The following is a 27,397-nucleotide window of genomic DNA, read 5'->3' as shown; positions in this document are numbered from 1 at the left end:
TCTCTCTCTCTCTCTCTCTCTCTCTCTCTCTCTCTCTCTCTCTCTCTCTCCCCACCATCCCAGATACTAGACGGTGGTCTGAACGTGATCCAGTTGGAGACGGCCGTGGGCGCGGCCATCAAGTGCTTCGACAACGCGCTGGGCATCAACGTGCCGCGTAGCCGCTTCCTGCCGGTCAAGACGACCTCTGACCTCCTCTTGGTCATGTCCAACCTGTACAGCCTGGACGACGGCTCCCTCACCATGAACCCCAAGAGGGAGTTCCGCACCACGCCGCACGTCAAACTCGGCAGCTCCTTCACCAAGGTACTGTAAATAAAAGATCCCGTTAGGACCCCGTTTCTCAAAAGCACCGTTGCTAGCCAGTTAGCAACTAATTGGTTTCCAATGGTAAATTGTGGCAGCAGTGGCCTAGTGTTAAGGGAGTTGGTCTTTCAATCTTGGGGTTGTTGGTTCGGATCCCACCTGACCTCCTCCTACACCTCTATCCATGGATTAAGTGCCCTTGAGCAAGGCACCTAACCCCACATTGCTCCAAGGACTATAACCTGAAAAATAATACCCTGAAAAATAATAACTGTAAGTCACTTTGGATAAAAAGCATCAGCTAAGTGTGATGTAATTTAAAATTGCATTGCAGTGAAGTAAGTTGCTAACTTAGTTAGCAATGATGCTGTTGAGAAACTTGGTACTGTTTATTACAGATTGTCACGTTGTCATCAGTAAAGGTCAAATTATTGGCCAAGCGTTTCCCAGTCCATATCAAACTCCTTCATCAACATAATCGCATTGGTTGATTCTGCTTTCAAGAAGGGTAAACAGTCTGACTGTAGACTAGTGTTATTGATGGATGAGGGCTCAATCTAAACTTCCAAACCATCCGAATCTTTGGAAGCCGCTTTACCAAGTTGACCACAGGGTTGGTTGATTCTGGAACTGGAGGGGTAAACGAGCTGATTAAAACGGCATACTAGTCATGGTGGAGGATAGTGGGTAAGTGGACATGTGGTATTCAGAAAGCTCCTTCACTGAGACAACCTCCCGTCTTCACCAAGATGACTGAACCCTCTCTTGGTGGCTGGACCCTGGAAGGCTTCCGTACTCATATTTTTTACAGTACGTTTTTCATTTGCTTTGTGTGTGTTGCAGGTCCAAGACTATTTGAAGAGATTTGAGAGTATTCCTGACATGCTGGAGCTAGACCATCTAACGGTATCGGGAGACGTCACGTTTGGAAAGCAAGTTGCATTAAAGGTAACACATGGATATTCCTACGTCATGTTTGATCTGGCAACTTCAATTGAAGGGGTTACCAGCGGTCAGAGATATCACTCTGAATTTGAAGGGCATTTTGTGTTTTTCTCTGAATCATCTCCCGTTTTTTACGCTGATCTATAACTGGGGAGTATACCAAGAAGCTGGTTCAGTAGTAAACCAGGTTAAGTCAAAGGAGAATTCTGGTCATTTCGCGAACATTTTACATCTGTTGGAGGCCAATGAAAGTTGTCAGAAGGGAATACCGTGAGAATTTTTCATTTGGGCTGCGCAAAGTTAGATGTAATATGTTCGTGAAATGGTCGGAATTCTCCTTTAACCTTGAGGCGCAGGAAAGTCATCTAATAGAGGAGCCTGAAGTCTTTTCTTGACTAAATGATGCTTAACCGTGTTATTATACTCCCCTGGGGTGCATTGCTCGAAACCATAGTTGCTGACTTGATTAGCTACTTTGTTGTTTTCAATGCAATTGCAATTGCCATTGTCAACTACCCAAGTTGCTAACAGGCTAACAACTACGCTTTCGAGAAATGCACCCCTGGTTTCTTCAGTACTAAACATTCTCATGTGTCGTCTGGTTCTCCCTTCTGCAGGGAACAGTCATCATCATAGCCAATCACGGTGATCGGATCGACATCCCGGCCGGAGCGATGCTGGAGAACAAGATTGTGTCTGGCAACCTGCGCATCCTCGACCACTGAGGGTTACCATGGCAACCGAAGGAACACAACAAGAAGATGACGAGAAACCGCAAAGACCAGACAGTGCTTCCTATTGTGTCTCTTGACTGTCTTGTGTTTTGTGTGCATCTTCACTTTCGTGTCCCATGGCTTTTCACTGGCCCATCTGTTTCAACCGTTCACAAACATCAGTTATAATCGCACGGCTGCACTTTCAGAAATGTGCAGTGTGTGTCACTTTTGGACTGTTACTTTTCAGTAATAATCCGCTGCTTTTCCTTACCCTTTTCTGGACCCCGTTTCTCGACAGTGTTGTTGCTAACTTAGTAAGTAGTTGCCTATGGGAAATTGCATTGCAACCAAATCAGTTGCTAACTAGTTAGCAACGACACTGTCGAGAAACAGGGTCCCGAGTGGGCCGAACAAACAAACGCATGACATTCACTATGCTGGTTACTATGCTGGTGTGTTACTGAAGTGTTTTTGCCCCCTCTGCTGGGGGGAATTGGGTGTTGCCAAACACCTGAACCTGCACTTATTGATTGATCAGTTGGTAGTCTTTTGAGTCTGTTAGGCATGTGAGATGTAAGTAACGAGACTACCTCTGACAAGTGAGCGAATGTGTGACCCAGGATGTGGAATGAGTTACCGTGGCGAGTGAGTGCATACACCCTGCTGTTACAGCTGTGTAGGGAATTGTGGCAATGAATGAATTAATGACTGGATGTATGGATGAATGGATGAACGAATGAGCTTGTTTGAAATGACTGGCTGGATGATTGACTGGCTTCCGACTATGTATTCTGGCTGGTCTTTATATTGTGACAAGTTCACGCAACCTTGTCTGCATCACTATTGCGCCACGTAGTTAGGTATGGTCATGTCCAAGGGGGAAAAAAGTTACTGTTTATTCAAGTCCAGAATGCACTGTAGTGGGCCAGTCACTCAGCCCACCAACAGCCATTTCAAACAAGCCCAACAATGAAGGAATGTAACTTCCCACTGTCACAGGCCTCTTCAATATCCCTTGTCCTTCGCCTGCTAGTTAGAAGAGATTGCGCAATCTGTTACTGTGTGTGTGTGTGTGTGTGTGTGCAATGACTTGTCTTGTTACAGCCATGCAGCCTTCAACCCCTGCCGTCCTCTGCTGTACGGAATTGTGTGTGTGTGTGTGTGTGTGTGTGTGTGTGTGTGTGTGTGTGTGTGTGTGTGGTCGGTCACACAGCCGTCCCCAGACCTGCTGATACCATCACTACTAACTACTATCTGACCTTTGACCCGACCTGAGCTCCTGTGAGCTTGACGCTGTGATGAGTTAACTGTGCGAATCTTCAACTCTGTGTGCAGCCTCCCAGGCAGTCAGCCAGACAGCGCCCCCATGTGCCTGAGTTCATTATGACATCAATAAAGATGCTCCATGCGGACTCAAACCTCCATGTTGTCTGTGTTTTTGTGTGTGAGAGAAACCGAGAAAGAGTCAAATCAAGTGTTTTCTTTTGTTTCAGACATGTAAAAGTTGTATCCTTTACCTGGCATGTTTTGATGTTCTAACTAAAGTCTTCATCAGAGGGGGCCTATACTACAAAGCTGGTTCATGTTAAGTTAGGTTAAGAGGTAGATAATCTAATAGAATCTGGAGTCATTTTTTTAAGAAAAGCTCTTGCATTAGATGATTTACCACTTAACTTATCCTGAACCAGCTTTGTAGTATAGGCCCCAGACGGTCACATGGATGTTGGTGTACGAAATGCTTTAAATCAGCTGATCATGTGACCCTCTAATGGAGACGGAAGTTAAACCAGAGATCTTATAGACAGAGATGTGTCATTCTAGTTCTTTGCCGGTATCCACTTTGTCAGGTGAACACCCCTTTAGGAGACCTTCGGTTAGTAGACCTTCGGAGTCCTGAGGTTGAGAATAAATGGAGTCCCCTTAGCGCTGTAGATGGCGGTAGCGCAATTCTTGTGCAAACACCTCAAAAATAGAAGGAGGAGGGGACAACGCCAACTTAGGAGACCCAACTTGAGCACACTCTTTTGTATTGGGTGGGCATGTTTTGAATCGTCTTTATTAAGCCAACCTCTTTGGTTATACCAAACATGTCAGGTAAATGATGAAACTTTCTGAAACAAAAGAAAAACTTAAGACTTGATTCAAGTTAGAAATAAAGAACACAATACATCTATTAGAGAAAGATAGAATTTGTGCATAGAAGAAAAGATTGGGTAAATGTCAGTCATTCCGTAAACAAACAAGTGCACCTGCTCTAAACACCCTGGTAGTTTTGCTAAAAGCAGCTACATGATGGCTTGCCTTGCGCAACACTAACACTACTTCTTGACTTTCGAATAGCAAATGGAGGAAGAAAAAGAACACCACGGATATCATTTCTAGATTTATTAAGAGTACACCATGCTTACTTACATATCATACAGACTCCTGTTGTGGCAGTTAAGGCATATTTGGTGCCCACAACTTCAACAATCAACAATTATGTTCCACATTCTAAGACAAGAAAAGAGAAGACTGAAACTGCACAGACACACACTTGTTCACTCTTCCTAAGCGCTCTAGGGAGACTGGACTACAGGTTTAAAACTTAAAAGGAGTGCTCTGTATCAGAATGGAGTGCATAAAGTCTGCTTGACTGAAAGTGTGTGTGTGTGTGTGTGTGCGTGTGTGTGCGTGTGTGTGTGTGTGTGTGTGTCCACACCCGCGCATGCACTATTGTCCAACGTCAGTTCCAGAAAGAAAAGGGTCAGGGAAAAAAGTTCAAAACCTAGTGCAATCGTTTTTAAAAAGTTTCGCGCCTTGTTGCAATGTAAAAAAAAAAAAAAACTGACGGGGTCAAAATGAAAAAGAAATGAACACACACACACACACACTCTCTCTCCCTCTCTCTCTTTTCAGTAACCAGACTGAGATGCTGTAGCTAGCCAGAGTTGTTGACTATTTACTACTGCCAAGAGTTCTAGCCTTGATCGTGCATGAAACGCCCAGTGATTGGATACTCTTTGGTGAACTCCATGGAGTATCCAATAACTAAGCATTTTGACATTGGGAACACTTGACATTGGGAAATGGTGGTTGTGAATGGTACTAAAAGCTAATACGCTAACTGCTCTTCATTCAACTGCATGCACTCTATAGTTACTGTACACTGTACATTGTTGGTGATTGATTAGACAAGAGGGTTTTCTTGTCCTGGGGTAAACAATAAGTTAGCTGTATTGAAAATGACCAAACTCAATGGGTTAACAACAAAAGTAGAAAACAATCCAATGCATTGGCCCTACTGTGGGTAAGAATCTTCTTCAAAACATGCTACATGTCAATGTTCTCAATATGCCATCTCTTGTCACCAATCGCGTCCAAAGATACCCTGGTGAACTCTTATTCTTTTGGTATTGGCTTGCACACAGCAAACTGCACACTACACTACACTCCACAAAAAAATAAAAACACTAACTTAAGGTGTACAGCCATCATATTGAAACAGTAAGTGCTGTTACAAAAGGACATCCAATTTTAATGTACTTATGTACCCCTGTACTCTCTGTGTGGAGAATGAAGCCTCATTCTACATAGGACACTAATACTGAGCAAAAAGGACATTTTAGGACACCACTGAAGTCACTCTCGTAACTTAAGATCAAAGTATTTAGTCAGAGACACAGTTTAGCCATATCCAAAGACATTCACGTGTTCACTACTTTGACATCAAACCCATCTTTGATTTCTTTTTTGACTACTGTACATAGTGCACTGCAAAGTGAAACATTTCTGACATGGTGTATCATCTCCTTGGTGAAAAGACCCAAGTTCCTGACTCTGTTGAAACCCTGAGGCCATCTCAATATCCATCCTCCAGACGTGTCTTCAGTCTTCAGTCCTCGTGCCTACAGGAAGGTTAGACACTCTGCTTTCCACCAAGGCACTTGGGCTCAGGGGAGAGGTCATGTCTAGGTTGAGGTCACAGGGGACTTCAGTTATTATTGTTGTTCGTAGGAGAGCTAGATGGCATTGGGATTCGGATAAGGAGCTCACAAGGGACTGTAGTTGTTATTGTCTGCCTGTCGGAAAGAGAGATAGCACTGCGCGACTATTAGACTATGGCACCAGGGAACCTCTGTTGCTCAAATATCAGAATAATTTCTATTCAAACCATTAAATCCCCTTTGTCTACCATTAGAGACCATTGGCTGAGAGGTCTTCAAACTTTTTTTTGAGTTTCTGAATATTCAATCTGAACGTGTGGCAAGTATAGTTTCTGCGTGACTGATCTCCTAAATGTTCAAGGAGTGGGGAAGAGTGTTAGCCGACCTCCTTCACACTCCATCTGATCTGACAGATCTTTCTTTTTTTTTTAGACCAGGTTATGTTTAACAGGCGATAGTTGCTGAGAGAGAAAGGAGATGTTATATACAAGAAAACATACAAAACAAACTTTTTTTGCCAATCTGTCCATCGTGTGTGTGTGTGTGTGTGTGTGTGTGTGTGTGTGTGTGTGTGTGTGTGTGTGTGTGTGTGTGTGTGTGTGAGTGTGTGAGTGTGTGTCTGTGTGTCTGTGTGTGTCTGTGTGTGTGTCTGTACCATTGAAGAATATTTTGGAGTAAGCTGTAAGGTGTTAGTAAAATAGTCCAAAGCACCTCCCCGTCAGCTTTCTTGTCCTTCGTCTACTTTTATCGGTTATTATTGTTCCTCCTCTTCCATCTGCCATGTTCTCCATCCATCCGCGTACTATTATCCATTCAGGCTTCTCCTCTCAGCCAGGTTTCACTCCCCCCTAGTGGTCAGGGCAAGCAACAACAGCAGAGCAGACAGGGCCGAAAGGTCGAATGTCAAATAGCTGGTCAAGCCGTCATATCAAGGGATTATTGGGAAGTCAGGGAGAGATGGCAGTGCTGTCCCCAGCAGTCCAGGCACAAGGTCACGTCCTACTGCAGCAACCAAAGTTGAACGGTCAAACGTAGGTCAAACGAAGGTCAAAAGGTCAAGGGTCATGGGGGGTCAGACAGCAGTGGCGTCACCGTAGTCCAGGTATGTACTTGTCCAGGGTCTGGAGACTCACACTGCACATCAAGGTCAAACAGGGTTCAATAGGTCAAACGTCAAGGTCAAGAGGTCACGAGGGGTCAGACAGCAGTGGTGTCACCGTAGTTCAAGTTCCAGCGTACGTACTGCTCCAGGGTCTGAGGACTCACACTGCGCTTGATCTTCTTCAGGGACTCCACAAAGTCATTGAAGCGGATGTTACGCATCTGAAGAGGATGGGGTGCAGAATAGCAGAATTGAAATTAGATTCGGTTGTATTAGCTTCTAAGAAGAGTGCAAACTACCCCCTTATAATCACATAACAGAACATCCCAACTGCTTCATTACACGTTACAGCAATAGATTTGATGTTGATATGTTGATACGTTGATATTTAGATAGATTTGATGTTGAATGTTCATATTTAACATATCGAAAGAACACCATAATGGTTTTACTATATTGTCATAGCAATGTAGTTATAGATATTGTACTACATATTTTATATTTGACATTCATTTCTATTAATAAATTATTCACTGAGCAGTCACCCTGTTCTTAACCCTGTATAAATACATGTATGTTTTTCTCGTATTACAAGTTCTATTGCTCATAGACGTTATACAGCCTTTACGGCATACATTTTCATGCTACAGGAAAAACAAATAAAGAGGATTTCAGGCTTTCACATCTTAAGCTATGGGAAACAGGCTTTTATTAAATACTTAGTAACTTACCTCATTGGCAGACATGTTCCTCACTTGCTCGGGCCGCAGCTCTGTAGGGAAAAAAACACAGCAAACTGCAATTTGACAATGGTTCGTCATAGACATAGTGGTCTGTACTGAACTTAAATAAAATAATAACACGTAATCCTGGGACAAAAGTTAATTAAAGACACTTCACTAAATATTTCACAAAAACAACTACTAGTGCGACTATATTGTACCTATTAGTACTACTTCTGCGACTGGTGTTAGTACAATATGCTGCTACGTCTAATATTACTACATGGAAGATGATGCGTAAAAGACAGCAACAGCCTTTGGTATAGGTTACCTCTGATAGGACCAAGAGCAGCATCCTTCGCTAGAGACGTCAGGTCACTTCCTGAGTAGCCGTCGGTCATCCTAAATCACAAACCAGTTGACATGACATTAGAAGAGCCTTGTCTTGTCACCACTTATAGACTTGCACATGACAGTTATTACATTTTGCACATGACAGTTTTGGCATTTGGCACCACTTATTCCTTTGTACCTAAAGGGCCGTACACACACGTCGCTGCTAGTTACTCGCTCAGCGAATGAACTCAATAGAATGTCAATGTGTTCCAGCAAGACTCGCAGGCGAGTAGGCGAGTACTGTACAAGCGATGCGATGTGGGCGGATCCTGAGTTGAAAATATTTTATCTTCGAGCGAGGCGAGTAAGCGAGTAACCAATTGGAATGCAGAGTTCGGTACTTCTCACCTGTACATTGGCAGTTAAAGCGGCGGGAACTTTCAGCGAACGTTCCATGAAAGAGAGGCGAGTAGGCGAGCAAGCGAGAAGCTAGTAAATAGCAGCGATGTGTGTGTACGGCCCTTAATGAGGCGGTTAGACATTGTTGTTACTGAAAAAACTAAAAAGAAAGCCCCAAAATTTGATCCAACCAGCACAGTTACATCTGTTCTGTAGTAATTGTGGACCAGTTACAATGAAGTTGCTTGTGTTGGGAGGAAACCATGGCAGTTTTTGTTTTTTTAGTTTTATTTCGGCCACCTCTTGTGCTGACCCTCATCCACACTGCCCTACAAAGGTAAAGTGCAGTAATTAGGCCAACACTGAGACTGAGAAAACGCTCTGTAAAGTATTGGAATAAGGTTAGATATCGCGGTTACTGCACATTTGACATAGCAATATCTCTAAAATGGGACACATTTGGACCATAACGCTTTGTCACAAGATTAAGTGGGTGGAAAGAATACCATTTTCAGTCTAAACAAAATTTTGACAAAATGTGTAGCTACGGTACTTTGCATATGTATAGCAGCACAGATAATCCGAGCGTCAGTGCGTTGTAATGGGATTGTGGACATTGAGCCCTTGTGTGTCCTGATCTCACCTGGCGAGCTGAGTGAGCTCCTTCTGGTTGAGGGGGTTGCCATGCTTGCCCAGCAGATTCTTCAACAGCTTCAGTCGAGTCTATCGGGGAGACACATCGGGGGGTTGATTACAGGTCCGCACACAGACGAACATGCACGCCCATACACACGCCCACACACACACACACGCCCACACACACACACACACACACACACACACACACACACAGACAGACAGACAGACGCTCACACACATAGACACACGCACACAGACACACACACAAAGACAGACGCTCACACACATAGACACACACACACACACACACACACACACACACACACACACACACACACACACACACAGACGCTCACACACATAGACAGACACACACACACACACACACACACACACACAGACACATGCACACAGACACACGTCACACACACGCACACACACACACACACACACACACAGTTAGCATTTTGCACTGAGTTAGTATCAGTGCCACAAAGATAATGGCACAGCAGTGTTGGGAATACCAAAGTATTATGAGGGTTAAGTATACAGCAAAAAATAGTGGCAAAAACAAAGCCTACGGATGGGAAACATTACAATCCAAATAACTGTTACCATGTGATTTTTTTTGCTGATATTTGCTGAAAATGTCCAATACAAAGATTTATCAAAAAAAGTACATACCTCTTCCGTGGGTAACGCTACATAGATGCGCTTTGCAAACCGCCTGTGGAAAAATAATAAATAAATTGGGTTATTAGCAGCTAAAAATACGATGGAGCCAAACTATTCAGCTCAAACACAGTTCATCATCCCATGAAAAGGTATGGTAAGGTGAAATCTACTCTATTCTCAGTCAGTGCCAGGGGCTAATTCCCCTTGGGCTCGGAGCCACTGCGGTATGTAGAGAGAAGGAGAGACAGAAGGCAGATGAAAGAGAGAGGAGAAGGAATCCAAAGAGTTGGAGTAGTCTTTCTCAACGGGGGGGGGGGCTCTACAGCCCCCCAGGGTGGCGTTAGAGAGCCCTCGGGGGGCGTCGACAGCAAGGCATCTGAGATAAGGCCACTCAGTCACAAATGGGGAAGGCCCATTCAAAGTCAATGGAAGCTTTCGCATCAAACCAGTATAATAATCATAGAGCATAGTCAATAATGGCAGGAAATTATTATTATTAAGCTGTGCTGTTTTCATAATGTTATCATGCTGTTGGGAGGGGAGCGTTGGCATGGTTATGATGAGGTCAGTTGCTAGGTAAAGCATTTTCCTTATCAACCAGCATCAATTATGCAGTTTCTGACTGTTTTTGTGGCATTATAACATCTGTACCCTGAGCCCTTTCCTAAAATCACTGTAGTAACGATCCCTAAAGATAAATACAAGGAAAAAGGGGGGGGGGGGGGTAAATCACAGCACCGTCTTCTTTTGCTGAAAGTTTATATGGTGAACAGCATGTTTCGCTGTCGCTTCATCAGGTCCATTCAATTACATTTAGGTTCAATTATGTTGCACTGGTGTCCAGGTACCTGAGTACAGCCTCGTCCAGCTCCTGAGGTCGATTAGTGGCCCCCATCACCAGCACCCGATCATCCCCACCAGACTGGACCTGACAACACACACACACACACACACACACACACACACACACACACACACACACACACACACACACACACACACACACACACACACACACACACACACACACACACACACACACACACACACACACACACACACACGTTACAGTAGTGGTTCTCCTAGGGGGGTCACAGTAGTGATGGGGGGTCAGGGAGAAAAGGGACTTTGCATAAATACTAGAAATTTACAGATTAACAGTTAACAGCGCACATAATTCCATAATTTGGTTAGTAACATTATTCACTTGTGTGGCTATATATTTGCTATTCTGTGGATTTCTAGCAATATTAGCGGACACACTATAAATGGAAATGTAGCAATATTAATGGACAAAAAAATGTTAGGCTAGGCTAAGACTATGGTGGGTGGGGGCGTCACAAAAATATTCTTAGGTCCAAATGGGATTCCCCGCTGGAAAAGTTTGGAAAGCACTGTGTTACAATATTCCAACCAAAACATAGATATTTGCCATCATTGCCATAGAGAGGCATTAAAGGACCAGTTCAGTCAATTTCAATATGCTGTTGAACGCTACCCTTGACTTGTCATTACCCAGTGATGCCACATTTTTCGGCTCAGCCCTTTCCGAGATATGAGCTACCGATATTCTAATGGGGGCAGCGTTTGTTTACATTTTTTTTTTAAATGAACATAGGCCTACTCCAAATATTTTCCCATAAGGTACCGCTGTTTGCTAGTTGTCTGCTGATGTTGTATAACCTTTTGGGTGTTTTTGGGAATAAATAAAAATGTTTTTTTGAAATGTAAACAAAGCGCTGCCCCCATTACAATGACCAGGATCTCGGAAAAGGCTGAAGAAGAAGAAAAAAAAAATCTCAGGTACTGACAAGTCCTGGGTAGTGTGAGCATTACAACTGCATGTTGAAATTGACTGAGCTGGTTCTTAAAGACATTGTTTTGAGATCTACAGCGCTTAGCTTACCCCGTCAAACTCGATGAGGAACTCTGTCTTGAGGCGCCTGCTGGCGTCGTGCTCCCCTTCTCTCCTCTCACACAGCAGACTGTCAATCTCATCTGCACGACACAGCAGACAGTAGGGGTGTAAGTAATAATCAGTTTGGTTTGTATTCATGCATTGATCCTACAGCCAGCGATTCAATGAATGGATTTGTCCACAATAGAATCGGTTCATCGTTATTGAATGATAAATCGAATCAAATTGTGGTGGAGCATCGAAAATAATCAAATAGTTGGCCAAAGAAATCAATATTGAATCGAATCACCATGAAGGTTCTGCCAACACCCCTCGCAGACAGTACAAAATACACACAGACCACCACATCACAGCGATCAATTTACTTGGAGACAATGCTGACACACACAAAAGCAATACAAGAACACTCAAACTACAGCAGTTGTTTCCAAACTGTGTGTCAGGACCCCTAAGGGGTCGCAGGAGTACTGCAGGGTGGTCACAAACAGAACAGACTGGTTGCATAAATCCTTGAATATATCCTGTAACAGCATCAACTTTCCATACATTGTTAACAGTCAGTGCTCCAAACTGACACCAGCCAAATGCTGGTGAAATTTCATTTTGGCCCAACTTACTAGCCACTTTGACCCTAGTGAGTGTGTATTTGGCTAGTAAGATTACCGTAACATCTACTTTGGCTGGTGGTGAAAAGGTAATTTAGGGCCCTGGTAACAATATTCATTTCAATGGGAAATACATGTAGTTACCGTCCATGTGATATACATTAATGCTTAGGAAAAAAATAATGGGGCAGGGGGAGGGGGGGGCGGCAGGGTGGTGTCGCAAAAATATTCTTGGGTCCAAAAGGGGGTCCAAGCAGCAAAAGTTTGGGAACCACTGAACTGCAGCGAGTCAGTGTGGTTAGGTCACTGTATGTTCATCTAGCACTGTAAGTTAACGGCCTGAACTGGGATAATGTAAAACAAAATGTAGTACAAAAGATTGCTGTAATAATGTTATGAGCTAATCAACAACTTCTGCAGTGTGTCAACTGTCTGAACAGGGATAATGTAATATACATACTATGTAGTACAAAAGATTGCTGTAATAATGTTGTGAGTTAATCAACAGCTTCTGCAGTGCTGGAGATGAAAAGATCAGCAGTGTAACTGTATGCAGACTGAAATTAAAATCCGCAGACAAGAGAGAGTGTTTAATCTAAGATGTCTGCCAGTGCCACATTAGTCTCTGGGAGTGGTGAAATGTGTTTTTGCACCACAGAAAGCCAGCAGCAGCAAGTAGGAAAATGTGCTGAGCTGTCGAAATGCAAATCATCATGGCACCTAAAGTGGTATTCTGGCATCGAGATTTGGCGCAGAGAGAGAGAGAGAGAGAGAGAGAGAGAGAGAGAGAGATAAAGAGAGAGAAAGAGAGACAGGTGAGATGAGAGATGAAAGAGAGAAAGGCTGCTTATCATTTCTGAAAGAAAGAAAGAAAGAAAGAAAGAAAGAAAGAAAGAAAGAAAGAAAGAAAGAAAGAAAGAAAGAAAGAAAGAAAGAAAGAAAGAAAGAAAGAAAGAAAGAAAGAGAAAAAAAGAAAGAAAGAAAGAAGGAAAGAAAGTTGCAGGGAAATACAGTACTCACCAATGAAGATGATGGATGGCTGTAGCTCCCTGGCCACAGCAAAGAGAGCTCTCACCAGCTTCTCCCCCTCCCCTACCTGCACAACACACACACGCACATACGCACCCACGCGCACACACACACACACACACACACACACAGCATTTTGCATTGAGTTATAACTAGAAAGTTCTGCACACCCCCTACACCAAAACATATTGCACAATGCAGTCAGAAAAAATCCATCCAATCCAATTCTTGTTGGTTTTATTCCACAGTGGAAAAGGTAATGGAGTTTCAACCAAGTCAAGATGGTGTGAGAAAAAAAACAGGTGCGACAAAAAAAAAAAAAAAATCTTTCTATGCCACAAAATTAAGAAAAAAGGAATCCAAATGTGCCAGCCATATATTTTTTTACTGGATCGGGAATTGTGTCTCCACTTTATTCTCTCCACCACAGCAATATACAGTATACAGTACACATTGTGGAGCACATTCAGTGGAACTGCAGCACAAGTAAGTATCGTTTGCAGCTGCAGTTATTAATTTATTCATTTCTCCATGTATAATTCAGCTACTAAGCAGCGGTGTTATTTAGCATAACTTGGAGGGTGAGGATGTGCTGTACACAGTCTGACTGTAGTGCTACTGATGTACTTGGCAGAGTTTCACTCTAATTCACACATATTTTAAGTTATTTTCCAAAAATCCATCTTTAAATTTGCTTCTTTTTTTCCCTCAAAATTATGGTACAGGCTTTCATTGTGCTTCTCCATTCATGTCAGTGAAACCACTGTTTATTGATTCCTGAAAAAATGCATTTCAAATCTTGAAATGGCTTTGGGAAAGTTCTGTTCATATTGTCAATTGTCATATATCAATTTCAATTTATCCTAAATAATCCAAAACAATAATAAAAATATCTGAAGCAAAAAAAGTGAGGATTTCTTACGTATTTGGAGGTAAGGCTGGCAGCACTGATGTTGAAGAAGGTTGCATTGGACTCCATGGCGACTGCTTTGGCCTGGTGATGTAAATGGAGAGGGAGGCTGTTAACCTACCACCATCTTCACATCATTGCATGATTCATGTAAAAAAAATCTTAAGGTGTTTTTCTTTTTTTGGCGAATTAGTGTAGCACACTTGTGTTAAAATGCTCAAACAATGCATTTTGTCTGTCCAAAATATTGATGACCACATCAAATAATCATTTAAATTAAAATCACGATAATTACGTTTATCTCATTTCATTTGTAAACATATTCAGGTTTCAACATGAAATTAACCCTTCTTTGCATCTGCACTTGTTGTTCTGTATATTTCCTGTGCACTTTGTATTGGCTAGTGATGTTGGCTATGATTATGTCCTCTTTTGAAAGTCACTTTGGTTATGAAGCGTCTGCCAAATGCAATGTAATGTAATGTAAATGTCCAAAATGTGAATGGCATCTTACCAGCATGGTTTTGCCATTGCCTGGTGGCCCGAAGAGGAGCAGACCCCTGGCAGGAGCCCTGAGACCTGTAAACAACTAGAGAGAGAGAGAGAGAGAGAGAGAGAGAGAGAGAGAGAGAGAGAGAGAGAGAGAGAGAGAGAGAGAGAGAGAGCGAGAGAGCGCGCGCGCGAGAGAGAAGGGTATGTCACAAATAGGCTCCAACACTACATACACAAATACACTCCAACATAATATACTGTATGCATGTAGCACACAGATATGCAAATGCCCTGCTTATTCAACACACAACCTATAATTAGAATAGTTCAAAAGAATTCAGCTGTGCGCATTTGTGACTCTTGTACTCCCCTGTATTCCTCATTATCATGTTTGTATGCGTGTCTATATGATCATAATATTTTTTGTGTGTCTGTGTGTGTGTGTGTGTGTGTGTGTGTGTGTGTGTGTGTGTGTGCGTGCGTGCGTGCGTGCGTGCGTGCGTGCGTGCGTGTCTCACCTCTGGTCGTAGTGCTGGGAGGATGACTATCTCCTGCAGGGCTTGCTTGGCTAAATCCTGGCCGGCCACATCGTCAAACTTCACCGAGGAGCCACTGGAGGGAGGGAGAGCAGAGCATGGAGGAAAGGAGCAATGTTTTGAGTTGCCAAAAAAGGCCGAAGTGTGCCATTTTCTTTTCTCCAATCTTGTTAATGAAGTGTTCTCCTCACCGCCCTACAGCTAAATCTGTCTACCTGCCTAGGATTACGTTAACTATATGGTGAATTTGACAACTTTTTCCCCTAGTGATGTCCAGTACTGTAATAATTATAATAATTAATAAGTAATAATTACAGCAATGTTTTCTTCAGAAGAGTAAAAGTATGCACGCCCCACCTCGCTGAAGCCAGGTTTCAGGACAAAGGCGTATCTGACAATAGATAAGTATAAGGGCCTCTACACAACGGCTCCGACAAAGTGCTGAGCACTGCTCCGCAAAAGTTTGATTCCATTGTTTTCAATAGAACCCCGCACACTGGCGCCGATGTCCGCGGGCATTCACGGATGTCAGATAGCGATTAGAGACGAGTTCTATTTTGTCGGAGCCGCCCATTGACTATCAATGCTGTGTTCATGTGAAATTGGGTTTGGGGGTCGGAATGCTGTCGGAAGCAAAAGTGCTCCGCAGTGCTGTCGGAGCCGATGTGCGGAGTCCCCAAGTCTGCACACTGTAGCTCTGCTTTGAGGGTTTATTCAAGTAATTCAAAGAAACCTTCAAAGTAGAGCTACAGTGTTCTACTCTTTTTGATGGCAGTAATGCTATCCTCACTTGTCCACGATCTCGTTGATGATGAGGTTGGCCAGCTTGCTGTCCACGTTCTTGAAATTCTTCATGTCGCGCTTCCTGGCGGGAGTCGACGTGGGCGTGGATGGCTTGCCGTTACCGCGGTTACCTGGTTTACCCGCTTGCCCCTGCACACACCCACGCACATGCACACACTTGAGATTATCTGATTTCAGTGCATTATAAATCCACTTACGTGTAGTTTTGGTGTTGATTTTAGAAAAGTGTCCATTGGACTAACCTGAAGCAGAAGACATGAGAAGTCTATCAAAAATGGCTTAGTCCAGATAGCTTAGGGTTATGAATACAAACTGCCCCAGTCTCCTCGACGTACGGTTTTGTTTTAATTTTACTTTAAATATTTGCAACAGAATATACAGCATATGAATAGCTATACATGATGTGTGAACAGTATAATACACTAGGTGCAAATAGGTTGTTCGCATTAACTTTTTTTTTCTTACAACAGAACACAGGCAACAAATATCTGTAACCATGAAGGTGTGAAAAAAATTGGTCAAAAGGCTGCCGGCAGCCCATCTGAATGATTTAGCACTAGCAACCGCAAGCAAAATAGTAATGGCACCTATTCCAACTTGGGGGCCCAATTGAAATTTTCACGCATGTTAAGGGCCCACCTCTGACCCAATAAACAAGACAAAACATACTAAATATTATTTTGATTTTTACTTATTTCAGGGCCCACTTGGAATACCTTCATGGCCCACAGTTTGAGAATCACTGCCGTTAGTGTTGCCACACGTCAAAGTTTTTCCTGGATTGTCCCGGTTTTTATGTCCAGGGAAATGGAATAACTGTCCTGTTTTTTACACGTCTTCATGTTAACCCATTGAAAAAAAAACACATATCATTAATGTTTCACGGTCGCACGTCAATGTGTCCCGTTTTTTTTTACCACTGAAATGTGGCAACCCTACCTGCCGTAGACTATGAGGTGGATATAGAGCAGGGGTGCTCAACTAGAAACTGAAAAGGTCCACTCGCCAAATGTTTCCAGGGTCCAAAAACGGACCGATGCAGAATATAGCCTCACTCGCTGGCCGCACTGGCCTCTTGCTCACTCACTGAGTTGTCATAGTGATGATACTTTTATTTGTCATAAGACTCGCTTCGCAGAAATACACCTATAGATCGCATGGCAGCGAAATCTCATGTATAATTTATACATATTAAATACAGATGGATTTTGTCTTGGTCCGGATGACATTGCGTTTGGGTCCGCATCCGGACCTGGTTCCGCCAGTTGAGCACCCCTGATATAGGTTGTGCCGAGGCTCTCACTCACCCTGTGGTTGCCAGCAGCCTGTGGGGCGGGTCGGGCGCCGGGTCCTGACAACGTCCCCTGAGGCCTCTGGTTCCCCGAGGAACTGGGCTGGGCCTTGGGCTGGGCTTTGGGCCGCGGGGCCACCTGGCCTATGGGCTGGCTGGCAGGCTCTCTCTTCTTGGGCACCGCACCAGTCACTACAGGGACAATGACAGAGAAAGCTTGCAGGTTACTTTGGGAGGGCTATTGGTAGAACAGTACAATTATGGTTACTTCTGATCATCAGTTACCATTAGAATTTTAGGTAATACTTAAAGTGATACTGTCCCATTTTTGGAAATAAGATCATAGTACACATCCCCTTGAGTTAAGTCATACTTTTCTCATGTACTTTCAACCGTTCTCTGAGTATGGCAGTGCAAATTTTACCTCTATGCTAGCAGTTAACATTGACTCCTATGACACCAGTTCGCAGCCAGTCAGTCTCATAGGAGTCAATGTTAACTGCTAGCATGGAGGTAAAATTTGCACTGCCATACTCAGAAATCGGTTGAAAGTAGAGGAGAAAGGTAAAACTCAATTATTTCACTCAAGGGGATGTGTACTATGAGCTTATTTCCAAAAATGGGACAGTATCACTGTAACTTGACGCCGACGTCATACGTATGACATGAGAGTGTCATAACAGTGCCGTAACACAGTCATGGACGCATCACAAACAAGTTAAGTGTAACCAAATACTGTATAATAATCCGCATGATCCTCTAGATCAGGGATGTCAAACTCAGGCCCGGGGGCCAAATATGGCCCGCGGTGCCATTTTATTCGGCCAGCAAGATCATTTCAAATGTGTAATACAGTTGGCCCACACACCAGTAATGTATAGCCTAACAACTTGAACATGACATTTTGTGTGCCACAGGATGTGAAGAGACACATTTAAACTTAACCATGTATGATGGGAAAGAGTGTGTGCGAAATTTAAATATGAGTATAAAGTGCATGTACGCACAATTTCAGTCTATTTTTTATAAGTAAATGTTGAGTTCGGCCCGCGACTTCGTTCCAGATTTTGATTTTGGCCCTCGGTCAATTTGAGTTTGACACCCCTACTCTAGATCATGTGACAACAAATATACTAATATACGAATGAAGAGCTTTGTAGCAAAATGACTGCCATATCCATTTTGCAAAATGCACTTAATACAGGTTTAAAATGTGTGTTGAATGGCAAGAATTCACACATAGATGAAAGATGATCTGAATAGTCATTTCCAATAATAAAGTGCAAAAGCTAAAAAAAATGGCGCTAAAGTCATTTTGCAAAATAAACCTCAAATAGTACTACATTCCCTGAGCTTTCTCGAAATCTCCCACTAAGGCTTTATTCACGTGTTGGTTTGTGCATGCTGTGACCCGTGTGCTTCCGAGCATGCGCTTAATGTAGTGTTTCTCAACAGGGGCAGTACAGCCCCCCAGGGGTCATTGGGGAGCTCTAAGGGGGGCGTTAAGAAGGATACAGATGAGAGGTGGCGGTGCCATTGGGGGGCATTAATCTATTTTGGGGGTTTTTATACTAAAGGGGGCATTGGCAGGCTTATGGTGAGGTCAAGGGGGGCGTTGGGAGGCTTGTGATGAGGCCAAAGAGGGTTAGGAACCACTGACCTAATGGATAAAACCCACCTGTGTGCAGATGTCCATTTGAGTAGGGCCGGTTGAGATTGTCAGTGTACAGGTGTGCCTGAGAGGGGCCTGAGTAGAGCTTGGCTACAGGTGAAGTGAGGTTGAGGGTGGGTGGTCAGTACATCCATGAGGGAGAGAGATGGAGAAGAGAAGAGAAGAGAAGAGAAGAGAAGAGAAGAGAAGAGAAGAGAAGAGAAGAGAAGAGAAGAGAAGAGAAGAGAAGAGAAGAGAAGAGAAGAGAAGAGAAGAGAAGAGAAGAGACCAACAGATACAGGACAGACGGAGAGGAGAGAATGGGAGATGAGAGAAAGGTAAAGAGAAGAAGGAGTGAAGAGAAAGAGGAGAGGATAGGAAGGAGAAACAGAAACATAATGGGGATAAACCATAAAGCAAAACAGGAACGGATAGGGGCGAAACAAAACACCAGCAATAAGCAATGAAAAGGATGCAAGCACCGCAGGTCACATGCAATTCACCAGAAATGGAAAATAAATAAAAGCAACAAAATAGTAGAAAATAATAATACATAGGGGGGGTTATATGCTCAAGGTTAGCCGTGCAATGGTTTGATTCAGGTTGTGTGCATGCAGTGAATGGAAAAAGATGGTGAGAAAGGGGTACAGACCCTCAGACAGGCATTATAAAATCTATTGTATGAATCAGCTGCATTGACTGAACTGCAGATAGCAGGCCAGCAGACAGATTGATCTGTGCATGTTAGAATTCTAAACAGGGAGTGTGACTGACTCTCGCCACTAGGTGAGACACTCTCAAGTACCTCTTGACAAGGAAAGACGAGTCAGTGTAGATGCTGTGATCCATCCGGCCAACCAATGATGACTTTGTGCATGCAGTGAATAGGAAAATTCTAACCTAGGAAAGTGATTGACTCGACACTAGATGAGGAACTCTGAAGTGACTCCTTGAAAGCAGGCAAGGAGCAATGAGTCGATGTACTGTAGATCTTACTTGGCAGGGGGGTGATGGGTGACATGACATCCACCAGCAATTGACACATGCACACAAATATTTCACATCGAGGTGCGGCTCTGTGTCATTGTTGAGCAGACAAGGGGAGCAGAATCGTTTCGTTTCACATTCCCAACATGCTTGAGGAGAGCAGACACTGTGCAGCCACTCTGGTGAGTGTGGAATAAGAAAAATCTATTATACTACTTAGTAAGTGGAGGTTCATGCCTTGAACTGTGAAATAAAAAAAGGTTAAGTTATGTGTGTAACGTCTTGCTGTGGAACAAGATCCCTTGGCTTGAGAGAGACAGGTTGAGCACATCTGCTCTACAATTATGTCCATGGATTCGTGTGATGATGGATGATATGATATGTGTTCAAACAGATGTACCAACTCAATGTTGAGATGTGGTGGTGACCAGCCGCAATTCTTTAGCTGATGTCCAGCAAAATAAAACTTGGTTCTTGTTTTTTTAAAAATACCCCTCGACTGAGAAGACAGGTTGAAAATCTGCCCAATGATGGTGTAAACAGGCCAGTGTGATGTCATACGTACGTATGTTCGAGACACGAGCATCAGTGAGATGTGGCTGCAGCGGTGTCTTACCCAGAAGGTCCAAGCGATCTTTGGACATGAGGAGGTTGGTCCTCATCTTGTCCTGGAGACGGCGAGACTTGTCCACCTTCTCACCTGGAGTGGCACGGAAATCAATCAATCAATATTATTTACATTGTACATAGCATATTGTCATACATAACTGTCACTCAATGTGCTAAAGAGTAGAGAAAGAGAAGAAAAAAAACAGATTTTAAACTGTATTATTAATAGTAGATAACTAACCATCACTAATGGCAGGTGAAAATAATGGAGTTTTTAATTTCTTACTATGTAACGTACTATGTGTAAATGTAAATGAAAATGAGAAACCAACATAAATATAAGGGGTCAGTGAAATGAGACTCAAACACATCGTGTAGGCCAGTGCAGTATACTGATACGAGTCTGAGACCGAGCACGTTCCTAGTGCTATTACCCCCATGACGCTGAATAGAGTAGTGATTAAGAATACAGTAATAGAGATGAATATGAGAATATACAAATGAGATAAATGGTTCTGGGAAGTTATCTGTTTCATGGATGTGTTCAGTAACTTTCCATCAGACATACACTGCGTTCCAAATCATTATACAAATGACGTTTTTCACTGATTTCCCCAAATAATCAATATACAAACTCCGGTGTATTTGGGACGTTTGGTAAACTGAGAATAAAATCAAAATGCTATCATTTTCAAAACATTCAATACATTCCTTAGATGGAGAATAGTGAAAAGACAACATATCAAGTGTTAAAACCGAGAAAAAATATTGTTTTAGGGGACATATGTACTCATTTCTAATTTGATAACTGCAACACGTCTCAAATAAGTTGGGACGGGGATCAGTGAGATGTTATAAACATCCAAATAAGATAAAACAACAAGGAAGAACATTTCAAAATGAATTGTACTGATGAACAATTTGAATCTCCAGGTATAAGACAATTACAGAGAGGCTGAGTCACTCAGAATTAACGATGCAGAGGGAACAATTACCATAGTTATTACATAAAGTTTTGATTCCCTGATTAACCGTGATTGAGTGTATATAAGACATATTTTTGTCATTAAAATCATTGTATAGGTTCATGACATCATGAAATATATATTGGCTGTAGTCTCACTCTAGCACTCCGAGAATTACAGCTAGTGAAAACCATATTAAGGACGCTTCATGTGTGCAAATGATAGAGGGGTTTAACATTCCCCTATCGACCCGAGCTCTCTTGAAATAGACCCAGAAGACATGGGAAACTGTCCTTTGCTTACAGAAGTCAGCAGCAGTTGCAGAAGTCAATTCTTTTTGAAAATAATAGTCTTGCACATCCTGTGCTACAGTGAAAATTGACCATGCAACTTGTGTTAGTGCTAACTTCAAAAGTCAGCCTCCGTGATAGCATGGGGGTGCAGTAGTACATTGGTTAAGCTGTTCTAACTCACCTGTATAATTGAATACAGTACTGAATGAAATAAGTGGGTTTTAAACGGCATGAAAAGCCACTCGTGCAATATATTTTGAAGGGAGATCTTCGATTACTGCCACATAGTAAGGACAAATTGTATTCTCTACTATGTTTTAACAGTTTAACTCCAACATAAGGACCAGCAGGACATAAAATGGCAGGCTTTTGGTCAAGACCTGTCACACTGTAAGCACTACAGAAAGGAAAACATTACAAAACATGACAAGGAATACACCTACCATTTAAGCTGTTGAAATCATGTCCAAGATAGGAATCAACACTGTTTTTATATAAAATCATCTCATCGGTTAATGCTATTAACTGTTAAGTGTTGTCTTTTGTTTTATTTTTAGTCTTTCTCGACATTTGCTGCCTTTTATTGTCCCCGTCCCAACTCTTTTGAGACACGTTGGATTTACATATTCATGAATATCCCCCAAAACAATGGTTTTGGTCAGTTTTAATGGCTGATAGTTTTCTTTGTACCGTTCTCCAACTAATGTCAGAACCAGACTTCTGAAAATAGCAGTATTTTGTTATTATTCACAATTAACCTTGCGTCCCAACTTCTATGGAGTTGGGGTTTGTAAAAGACAGTCATCATAATTTTCAAGTCATCAGCCATGAGAGTATAATTCAAATGTTTTTGAATTAACCTTCCAATGATAACGAAAAAACAAATGCTCCGTTTCAGCTGTTCCAAATTATTAGAAAATGGGATACATTTGAATTGTACTCTAATGGCTGATGACTTGAAAATTATGATGACTGTCATTTATTTTGATTATTTGGGGAAATCAGTGAAAAATGTAATTTGCATAAAGATTTGGAACGCAGTGTGCTGTGGTGTTGACACTTATACCAGAGGCTATTGACATACAGTGCCCTCCATAATTATTGGCACCCCTGGTTGAGATGTGTTAAAAGCCTTAAAATAAATTCAGTGTTTATTGCAGAAGAATACTGTCACACTGAAAATTGTAGGAAAATGTAGCCTTCAACTCAAATGAATTGTAAGAAAATAAAAAAATCCCTGACTGAAAAATAATTATTTTTCATTAAATCACCTGTTCCACAATTATTGGCACCCTTAACAATTCCCAGGAAATAAATATAATTGAAGCATTTCTGTCATTTCTACAGTAGTTTACAAAGTTTACCAGAGTATGTAAGAACATTTAATTAGTAATTCATCACTTCCTGTTTCCCTGGGGTATAAATATGACGTGACACCGAGGACATTTCTCTTATCCACTCTTAAACATGGGAAAGACAAAGGAACACAGCATACAAGTGAGGCAGATCTGCGTCAACCTTCACAGGTCAGGCAGAGGCTACAAGAAGATTGCCACTCAACTGCAGCTGCCCATATCCACTGTGAGATGAATAATTATGAAGTTCAAAACACTGGAACAGTGGTAAACAAGCCTAGACGAGGACCCAAGTTTCTTTTGCCACCACGCACAGTGAGGAGGATGGTAAGAGAAATCAAAAGATCTCCAAAGCTCACTGTTACAGAATTACAACAAATGGTAGCATCCTGGGGTCACAAAGTCTCCAAATCAACCATCAGGCGCTGTCTACAGGCCAACAAGCTGTTTGGAAGGCATGCACGGAGAAAACCTTTCCTCACTCACAATCATAAACGCAAATGTCTGGAGTTCGCCAAGCGGTATTGGGGCCTCAACTGGGACCGTGTGCTTTGGTCAGATGAGACCAAGATTGAGCTTTTTGGCAACAAACACTCTAAGTGGGTCTGGCGTGCCACGAAAGATGCGCATGCTGAAAAGCACCTCATACCCACTGTGAAGTATGGGGGTGGGTCGGTGATGCTGTGGGGCTGTTTCGCTTCCAAAGGCCCTGGGAACCTTGTTAGAGTGCATGGCATCATGAATGCTTTGAAATACCAGGACATTTTAAATCAAAATCTGTTGCCCTCTGCCCAAAAGCTGAAGATGGGTCGTCACTGGGTCTTTCAGCAAGACAATGACCCTAAACATATGGCCAAATCTACACAGAAATGGTTCACCAGACACAAAATCAAGCTCCTCCCATGGCCATCTCAATCCCCAGACCTCAACCCCATTGAGAACCTGTGGGGTGAACTGAAGAGGAGAGTATAGAGGAGAGGACCCAAGTCTCTGTATGATTTAGAGAGATTCTGCAAAGAGGAATGGCTAAAGATCCCTCTTTCTGTCTTTTCCCATCTTGTGAAACATTATAGGAGAAGATTAGGTGCTGTTTTGTTGGCAAAAGGGGGTTGTACAAAATATTAACACCAGGGGTGCTAATAATTGTGAAACACATTATTTGATGTCAAATAATTATTTCTTTATGTGGGATTTTTTCCCTACTGAATAAATGCACTTGTATTGAAGGTTGGATTTTTCTCTTTTTTTCCATTAAGGTCCCATATTATTTAGAAAAAAATAACAATAATTGGAAGCTAAAAAACACATCTCAACCAGGGGTGCCAATAATTATGGAGGGCACTGTATGATGTTGCTGTATGCTATTCGTGTAGGTGTAGTATGTGTAAGACTTAGCTTTTACTCACCATTTCCGGTGATCTCGATGGCGATGCCCTTCTCCAGCTCTGCGATGCCCTTCTTGTACCACTGCACCGCCTGCTCCTTATGACCTACACACATGATGACACACAAACACACAATCACATTTACTGTTACAACATAACATTCAAGGTAGTACCACCAAGAAGGAAAACTGCCACACAAACAGTGGCATTTACTGTAGACTAGTACTCCCATTCATACAGGCCATGACATCTAATGACAGTTAAGTTTTTTTGTAACTTGTAAGCAGATCACACGGAGATCACACGAAAGGAAAGTACAGTGGTGTCCACACGCAAACATGGAGCCTCCATATATCATGTATTAATGAGACGAACAGGCTAACTTTAGTTCCAAGACAGATGACAAATTTAGTTTCTTCATAAAACACTGCAACCAGCATTGTGCATGAATAGCATCACAGTAGCACCAATACAACATGAAGTGATATGGCATGATGTCAAATTTGAAAGTGGTCGTCAATAGCATTCCATTACCACTAGTTACCATAGACATCATATAGAAAATTCTATATGATGTCTATGCTAGTTACACCACCCTGACATGTAGTGTGCTGTGCTCACTACTAAAATGCCATTGACCAATACGACAGGGCAACTCTGTGATATCCCTGACCATCTGCCATGGCACAGGGCAGGCGTCATGATATTATACCGCAAGTCTGCCGCTCCCAGCTGTCGCTGCTGGTCAGATATAGAGGGGGGAAACCCAACTAGGGGGAACGGGAAGGTTTTAATACAGCACTGCACTGTAAAGTAACCACAATGCATGTGGGTCAATGACAATTTTAGTAGTAGCACATGTTAGGGTGGTGCAACCACAGCTAATGCCACTATTGTAAGAATGAAATTATGTTTTACTGCATTATCTAAGAAGCATATTCATTGCAGTACTGTACATGAATTAACAATTACTGATGTGAAAGCGTGAAAGCCCATTGGGAAACTCCAACTCCCATTGTCATTGTGACACAGCACTCCACAGCACACAAGTGAACACTGCACACTGCACACAACGAAATTGCATTTATGCCTCACCCGTGCAAGGGGGCATCCCTCAGTGGCGCCCCATGGGGAGCAGTGCGGTGGGACGGTACCATGCTCAGGGTACCTCAGTCATGGAGGAGGATGGGGGAGAGCACTGGTTGATTACTCCCCCCACCAACCTGGCGGGTCGGGAGTTGAACCGGCAACCTCTGGGATGCAAGTCTGACGCCCTAACCGGTCACCCATGACTGCCCATGGGTAAATTAAATGGCCCTAGCTGTGCTTGTACCACCTGAAGTCTGAACCCCCCAAAACGCCATTGGCCCATGTATAAATGCCATGCTGTCATGGCAATAACACAGACAGCTCCCAGCTGTCCCAGGAAACATCCCAAAGGGCAGACAGCAAGTCTCTGTAAACCATACAATACATATGTTACGTATGTTCATGTTGATGACCTAACTGTGTGCTTACTTATTTACATGGTATATGTTGTAAGCTTATCTTTCCTGTCATTTGTATATGGACAGGATTCAACACTATGATGTAATTCCTCCATCAATGAAGTCACCTTGTGTGTGTGTGTGTGTGTGTGTGTGTGTGTGTCTCAAGTCTACATCTGTCTGTCTTTCTGTCCATCTGTCTGAGTGGAAATTGCCACCAGCAAAATACTGGCGATTGTCAGGCGATGAAGGTTAACCTTTTGTGAATTTTTCCTATGCATATCGTAACCTTCCTTATATTTCTGTACATTTACAGTGCTCCTCTTCGTTTTAAATGTTTTAAAAAGTAGAGGGCATGTATGCCATTGTATAAAGCAGTGTTTCTCAACTGGTGGGTTGCGACCCAAAAGTGGGTCGCGGAGGGGTCTTGGGTGGGTCGCGGAGCCTTGGTGTAAAAAAAAACGTAATTCTAAAAAAAAAATTCAACTTTTCCTGCAACAATTTACAACTTTTATTTTGATAGGCTACTGACCTCCGTGTCATCTGTTGTCATAGAGAGGCCTACAATATGAATGTTTATGCGAGATAGATAGCGTGCAACCAGTCATTCGAGTCTTGGTTACATTTTGAGAATTGCATTGAATTGACTTGAATGCTAAAAAAATTGGGTCGCGACCGAATGAGAGTGGAAAATGGTGGGTACCAAGACTGTTCCAGTTGAGAACCACTGGTATAAGGTAGGGGTGGGCGATATGACGATATTATATCGTGAATCGCGATATTGAGTAAAAGATCGTCTCGAATCTGCCAAAGTGGAGAAATCGTATAGATCGTCTTGCAGTGAGGATGTTTATTATCAGTATCAGAGAGACGTTTTCTCACTTGTGTTGTTGTCTTCACTTTATTCTTTACATTATTGTATTCCAATTGTACAGTTTATGAGAGTCTCATCAGTGTGTTAACATTTTATTGACTGCAAATTACAAATTGCAAGTATATGAAAGTTGTTTTTTGTTGTTTTTATTTTTTGGATGGAAGATCGTGATAAAAAATCGAAATCGAGATTTCATGTTAAAAAATCGTGATACAACATTTTTGCCATATCGCCCACCCCTAGTATAAGGTCTCTACTGACAACATCACAATGACAATAAAAGTTTTTAATCTTGAAGTTGCATCTGTCTATTGCTAGTGCTGGTGCTCCTGGAAGATTTTTTTTTTCTTTTTTTTTCTGTATGAAATAACCAAAAGCTTAAGCTAGAGCAGCCCATGACTAATGCATCACATGACATAACAGCACATAAAATCTCATTT

General features: G+C 42.5%; 2 protein-coding genes across 6 annotated transcripts in view; one reads left to right on the top strand and one right to left on the bottom strand.

The window, feature by feature from the left end:
- The window catches only part of ugp2a (UDP-glucose pyrophosphorylase 2a), a 31,360-nt gene extending 27,971 nt beyond the window's left edge, over window positions 1–3,389 (top strand). For all 4 annotated transcript variants that reach the window (XM_063199989.1, XM_063199990.1, XM_063199988.1 and 1 more), the window contains exons 9-11: window positions 64–306; window positions 1,150–1,254; window positions 1,869–3,389. In XM_063199989.1, the coding sequence (XP_063056059.1) occupies window positions 64–306; window positions 1,150–1,254; window positions 1,869–1,976 (456 nt within the window). In that variant the 3' untranslated portion in view covers window positions 1,977–3,389. The remainder of the gene's footprint in view (window positions 1–63; window positions 307–1,149; window positions 1,255–1,868) is intronic.
- A 948-nt stretch (window positions 3,390–4,337) lies between these two features.
- Window positions 4,338–27,397, bottom strand: part of spast (spastin) — a 28,655-nt gene continuing 5,595 nt past the window's right edge. The window contains exons 2-17 of one of the 2 annotated variants that reach the window (XM_063199981.1): window positions 24,618–24,701; window positions 20,606–20,689; window positions 19,030–19,113; window positions 17,368–17,543; window positions 16,047–16,189; window positions 15,239–15,332; window positions 14,743–14,817; window positions 14,241–14,312; window positions 13,310–13,385; window positions 11,673–11,764; window positions 10,615–10,694; window positions 9,776–9,818; window positions 9,096–9,175; window positions 8,049–8,119; window positions 7,727–7,767; window positions 4,338–7,216 (exon numbers count right to left, since the gene is read on the bottom strand). In XM_063199981.1, the coding sequence (XP_063056051.1) occupies window positions 7,091–7,216; window positions 7,727–7,767; window positions 8,049–8,119; window positions 9,096–9,175; window positions 9,776–9,818; window positions 10,615–10,694; window positions 11,673–11,764; window positions 13,310–13,385; window positions 14,241–14,312; window positions 14,743–14,817; window positions 15,239–15,332; window positions 16,047–16,189; window positions 17,368–17,543; window positions 19,030–19,113; window positions 20,606–20,689; window positions 24,618–24,701 (1,421 nt within the window). In that variant the 3' untranslated portion in view covers window positions 4,338–7,090. The remainder of the gene's footprint in view (window positions 7,217–7,726; window positions 7,768–8,048; window positions 8,120–9,095; window positions 9,176–9,775; window positions 9,819–10,614; window positions 10,695–11,672; window positions 11,765–13,309; window positions 13,386–14,240; window positions 14,313–14,742; window positions 14,818–15,238; window positions 15,333–16,046; window positions 16,190–17,367; window positions 17,544–19,029; window positions 19,114–20,605; window positions 20,690–24,617; window positions 24,702–27,397) is intronic. The other variant, XM_063199982.1, reaches the window with a different exon arrangement.

This window comes from Engraulis encrasicolus, chromosome 1, assembly GCF_034702125.1.
Source record: "Engraulis encrasicolus isolate BLACKSEA-1 chromosome 1, IST_EnEncr_1.0, whole genome shotgun sequence".
NCBI classification, from domain to species: domain Eukaryota; kingdom Metazoa; phylum Chordata; class Actinopteri; order Clupeiformes; family Engraulidae; genus Engraulis; species Engraulis encrasicolus.
The sequence above is the reverse complement of the archived record's forward strand: the minus strand, read 5'-3'. Positions and strand labels throughout refer to the sequence as shown.